The sequence below is a fragment of the Trypanosoma cruzi genome, genomic scaffold, assembly GCF_000209065.1.
Source record: "Trypanosoma cruzi strain CL Brener 1047053516443 genomic scaffold, whole genome shotgun sequence".
NCBI classification, from domain to species: Eukaryota; Euglenozoa; class Kinetoplastea; order Trypanosomatida; family Trypanosomatidae; genus Trypanosoma; species Trypanosoma cruzi.
The window spans coordinates 1-4,649 of record NW_001849361.1 but is presented as its reverse complement, the minus strand read 5'-3'; the positions used below and the strand labels follow the sequence as shown (position 1 = coordinate 4,649).

The following is a 4,649-nucleotide window of genomic DNA, read 5'->3' as shown; positions in this document are numbered from 1 at the left end:
ATTTTTGATTTTGCATCTGCGGCATCACGCAAAAGATATCGCGGTTCAGTTACCAACGTACCCCTTGGTTTGTGCAAGATTACCCCGTGCTCAGACTTATTTTCACCAAGCAGATTATAAACATTGTTATTGTATACTTGTATGTACGACACCTCTACAATGTCGTTCTCCGCATCTAGAGCATCAAACAAGGCGGTAATAAAGGCGGGAATGAGAACGTTTATTGTATGCGTTTTCCCGCTACCCGTTTGGCCATAGCACAGCACACAAGCGTTAAACCCGGTCTTCAGCTGATCTATTATGCCTGGAACCATCGAGTTGCACATTTGCTCATCTGTTACAGAGGGGTCAATGACATCCCCAAACTCATACATGTGCTTCGCTTCCTTCGCGCCATCCGACGCGGGGAAAGCAATAGTCAATATTTTCCCCCCACCAGCCACACCTAACCGCGGGGAAGCCAATGCTTGGGGCAACCCATTTTGGTTTGACGGTATCGTTGCTGGTAACGCGGATATGGCGGGGCTACTGAGACATTTACTGCCTGATGAGCAAAAAACTTCGTTTTGTTGAGCCCTGCCACGGCTAACTGATTCATCCTCAACGTTATTCGCAGGGCAAGCTACATTCTCCGGAATACTCCTGATCCGACGAGAGCCGGTGCGAGGCGTGCCTAAAGTGCCAGAGTCAACAGAGAATCGCAAAACGGTGCTGTTGTCAGTGTGAAACGCGGGAGGTTTCAATCGAACTACTACATGCACAAATTCCTGGCAACTTTGTGACTCACGGGGTGTTCGGTTGTTCCTATTGCGAGATCTCACTGAAGAAAAAAAGCTACTTTCCCCTCTCGAACTAATTGGAGAACTAGAGGATGCATCCGTTTTAGTTTGGGGCAATTCCAGTGGTGCATGGGGAAAATTACCTGAAGACAACCTTCTTGTCATTGTTTTTTCCACTTCCCTTGACTTCCCCCTTTGTCTCCGTTCCCCCAAAACAATTCAATCTCTTCCTTTGTTTTTTGTTTTTTTCGTACCAGATGGCAGCAGCTTCCCCAACACCCAAACACCTCCCTGCCCCAAACCTTCTTCAGAAAATGTACACCAACGTAGAAATATAACGCTATGAATGTAAGAGCAACCCTGCGTTTTCCGTTCTGGATCTATAGGTGCAGTTATTTCCCCTGGCGTGGTGGGCGTAACAGTACGCCTTTCCACAAAAAAGCCGCAGCCTTCTGTAGTTCTTAGTTATACAATTCTCTTAACCCCTAGGATGTTCCCAGACTCGCACCCGTCCCACTCCTTTGCAGCGGGGCTAAACGCGCTTCCTCCGGCGAAAAGTGTCCGGGACTAAAAAAAAACTCCAAAAGAAAAACGCCAGAATAATATTCTGTGCAGCTGGCCGAATCCTGAAATTTCCTATAAACCCAAAAACAAGATGGGGGAAAAGAATGTAATTAGTGGCAGTTAAATGCCCAAGCGTTTTCTTCTGATTAAACATATGTATTCTTTTGACCGTTCAAGTTGCCTTTTGAACTCAGGCAGGATTTGAAATACTATTACTTACTAAGTGGCAGACTTCGGGCTCCTGGAACCACAAGATCCCGCCGCGTGGTGGGAATCAAAAGGGGGTGGGTGGGACGGCAAAAATAAAATAAAAGTTATGCCGCCGCCATCGCCTCCCTGCCCCTACAAAGTCTTGATCATCCCACGTCCATAAGATAGGAAAAATATCATAAAGAAGTGCATTCGTTTTATCGGGATTTAAATTAATTAAGTTAGCCAGATCTCCTCGCAATCATTCTCTTCACCAGCTCCTACATAAGTAAAAAAGAACATAAGAAAGAGTGGTCAAAATTAAAATAAATAAATAAATAAACACATCTTCCAATCATTTGCCCCATGCCAAGAGGCATCCCAATTAATCGATACATCAGAAAAAAAAAAGCATCGGTTAGATATTAGCCACCCGGGTCCCGCACGTTCTGCCCCCCTTCAACACACGCCACTCAATACTGCATGTCGCCACTCCCAGAATATACTCATTCCTTTCAGCTCCACACAATCATTACCCGCCACAGATCATAAAATAAATAAGGAAATCAGAGCAATACTCCAAGTTTACTTTTTCCACTTCGTGTTTTTGTCGTGCTTCACTCACAATTTGTCCTGGGAAAAAAGAGAACGCACAAAAATAAAAAAATATACATATACATATATATTTACTCCACAGCGTAACGGAAACCCGCCAAACGTCACGATTCCAAGCACCTCAACATTCCTTCAACAACAACAACAACAAAAAGTAGCACCAACACGCCTACGTAGGTCACAAAAAAACAGAATAATAATAATAATAACAATTAACAACAAACCGTAAATTCACGTCCACACCGTACTGCTTGCTCCGGCGGATCGTTTCCTTCGTGTCGGGGCGTGGGGGGTCAAGAAACGTCAGAATGCCGCACAGGTGCCAGCGGCCCTGCGAGTCCGTCTTCGCCACAGAGAGGCAACGGACACCACGCGCGGCAAGACTGTCGATGATTTCAACCACCTGGTCATTGATCTCGTCCTGGTTGTACACCAGCTGGATAATCACGTGTGGCGCGCCCTTCGTCACGCTGAACTTCTCGTTCGTTCGCTTGTCCACAAGGGTGGCGGCCGTGCGCTTCGTTGTCGGATCAAACGGCACAAATTCAGTCTGTGTGTAGTTGTCACACTCGTCCAAGTCCGCAGCCCCCAGCACCATTGTGTCCAGGGCGTCACGAGGGGGCTCACGCCACTTCGCAGCAAGTGCGGCCAGCACAAGCACGGAGCGCAGGTCGTAGCCCTTCTCAAACGTAAAGCACTGATCCTGAATCTCCATTTTGTTCAGCGTCAGCGTCCCCGTCTTGTCGGAGCACAGCATGTTCACACCTGACATCATCTCAATTGCGGTCAGCTTCGTCACAATGATCTTGTGCCTCGACAGCTTCTTTGAGCCCACAGCCAGCGTCGTCGTCACGACAATCTCAAGGGCAATCGGAATGGACACCACAAGCACCACGACGGAAAACTGTAACGAACGGCGAAATGATTCTTTGAACTTTACCATCAAGTAGATAAAGCAGATAAGGCACAAAGTAAATGAGAAACTTGTCAGCACCACCATCACTCGTGAGAGAATCACATGAATATTTCCAAGATCGGATTCCACTGACTGCAGCAACACCGCAGTTTTGCCAAAAAAGGTGTTTTGTCCAGTGTACTGCACCGTCCCATCCACCTCACCGCGCACAACGTTTGAGCCCATTTTGGGCATGTGGTCCGTTCCCATCGTCACGGGAAGCGACTCACCCGTCAGCGCCGCCTCGTCCACGTCAATCACACCCTCGTTGATGCTGCAATCGGCAGGCACCGCGGAGCCGGATGCGAGCTTCACAAGATCACCGGGCACCAGCAGCGCGGCATCCAGCTGCTGCCATGCTCCGTCACGGTGGACGGTCGCCACGGGCTTCAGTGAGTTCTTCAGCGCAGCCACAGCGTCGCCTGCCTTGATTGTCTCATACCACCCAATTGTGGCATTGGCAAGCTGAATAACAAGAAGAATGGCACCGTCAGGCCAGTTCTCCAGCGCAAACTCAATGATGATGGCGACCCACAGCGCAAAAGGCATAGGACCCCATAGGTTACGCACAAATATCAGCCAACTGGGCGTTTTCTTCTCCGGGAGCTCGTTGCGTCCGTATTTGGCAAGGAGCTCTTCCGCTTCGGCCGTCGTCAGTCCCTTGGACGGCGGCAGCATTGGCACTTCATCGACGTCGTCCTCCTTGTGCTCACTAATGGCCTTGGAGAGAACGGACTGACGCTTTTGCGGCTTTTGTGGGGGATGTGGTGTTCACCGTTGGAGACCGCCTCCGTGGCTTCGTTGACAGGGCCTTGCCCGTTTTATTTTAGGTCTTGTCGCCATTTTTGCTCGTTTGACAAAATTCGGTCACGGACGCGCTCCAGCTTTTCATTTCAAGCTCCTTTTTAAATAAACTTGAAAAACAGGCCAACTCCCCCTTTTTGCATTTCTTTTTACTAGACACCGTCTGTCAAATGCTTTCGTTTGCTTCTTAAAAGCAACCCAAAAAAGTTTGGGTGAGAAAAAAAAAAGAACAAGGTTAGAAAGAAATCATAAAGAGCCATAAATGATTTTACTGCGTTGCTGGCGGCCTATCATTACGTGCATCCTGTCATTCTTTGGTAGTCTCCCGGTTAAAGAAATGGGACGTCAAGGAAAGTGTAGAACTAGATTATGATCCTGGCATTTACTTCATTAACAAAAAGAGAGGCTTCATTCCTTTTTCTCCCCCCTAAATGTGTCGAACACATGTCAGGATTTCATTCTGCATCCCCATTGTTTTCCCCATTATTACCACATGTCCCTCGCTGCACTCCAGCCCGTGTGACCCCCTCCAAAAATTTTCTTCTAATTACTGCCATCAGCAGGACGGCGCCTTTAACTCCGCTGCTCTTGCCGCTGCGCTCCCCTCATTATTCCTGTGGCCACTCCGCACACAAACAGCCTGCTGGCAGACAACAGCAACGGAGCAATACACCAGAGAAAATCCCCTGGCCTATTTAGGCGTCTCCCTCGGTGCGCAAAAATTAGAAAAATCGTGCTTCAAG

General features: G+C 48.2%; 2 protein-coding genes across 2 annotated transcripts, besides 7 other annotated features; both read right to left on the bottom strand.

The window, feature by feature from the left end:
• Positions 1-944, bottom strand: Tc00.1047053506333.19 (kinesin, putative; the record flags this gene model as incomplete). Its single annotated transcript, XM_798465.1, has 1 exon — positions 1-944. A coding segment is annotated over one exon (944 nt), but the record flags the coding sequence as incomplete, so codon positions are not given.
• Positions 1-2,377: a sequence feature (heterozygous, non-Esmeraldo-like haplotype).
• Positions 1,378-1,815: a mobile genetic element.
• Positions 1,850-1,875: a sequence feature (AT_rich).
• Positions 2,187-2,221: a sequence feature (AT_rich).
• Positions 2,281-2,369: a microsatellite.
• Positions 2,326-3,780, bottom strand: Tc00.1047053506333.10 (plasma-membrane proton-efflux P-type ATPase, putative; the record flags this gene model as incomplete). The annotated part of the gene is made up of 1 exon (XM_798463.1): positions 2,326-3,780. The coding sequence occupies one exon, from the start codon at positions 3,778-3,780 to the stop codon at positions 2,326-2,328; it is 1,455 nt and encodes a 484-aa protein (XP_803556.1).
• Positions 2,378-3,835: a sequence feature (areas merged during assembly that could not be assigned to a particular haplotype. This can correspond to areas where the two haplotypes were merged or to regions with more than two copies in the genome that were merged during assembly.).
• Positions 3,836-4,649: a sequence feature (heterozygous, non-Esmeraldo-like haplotype).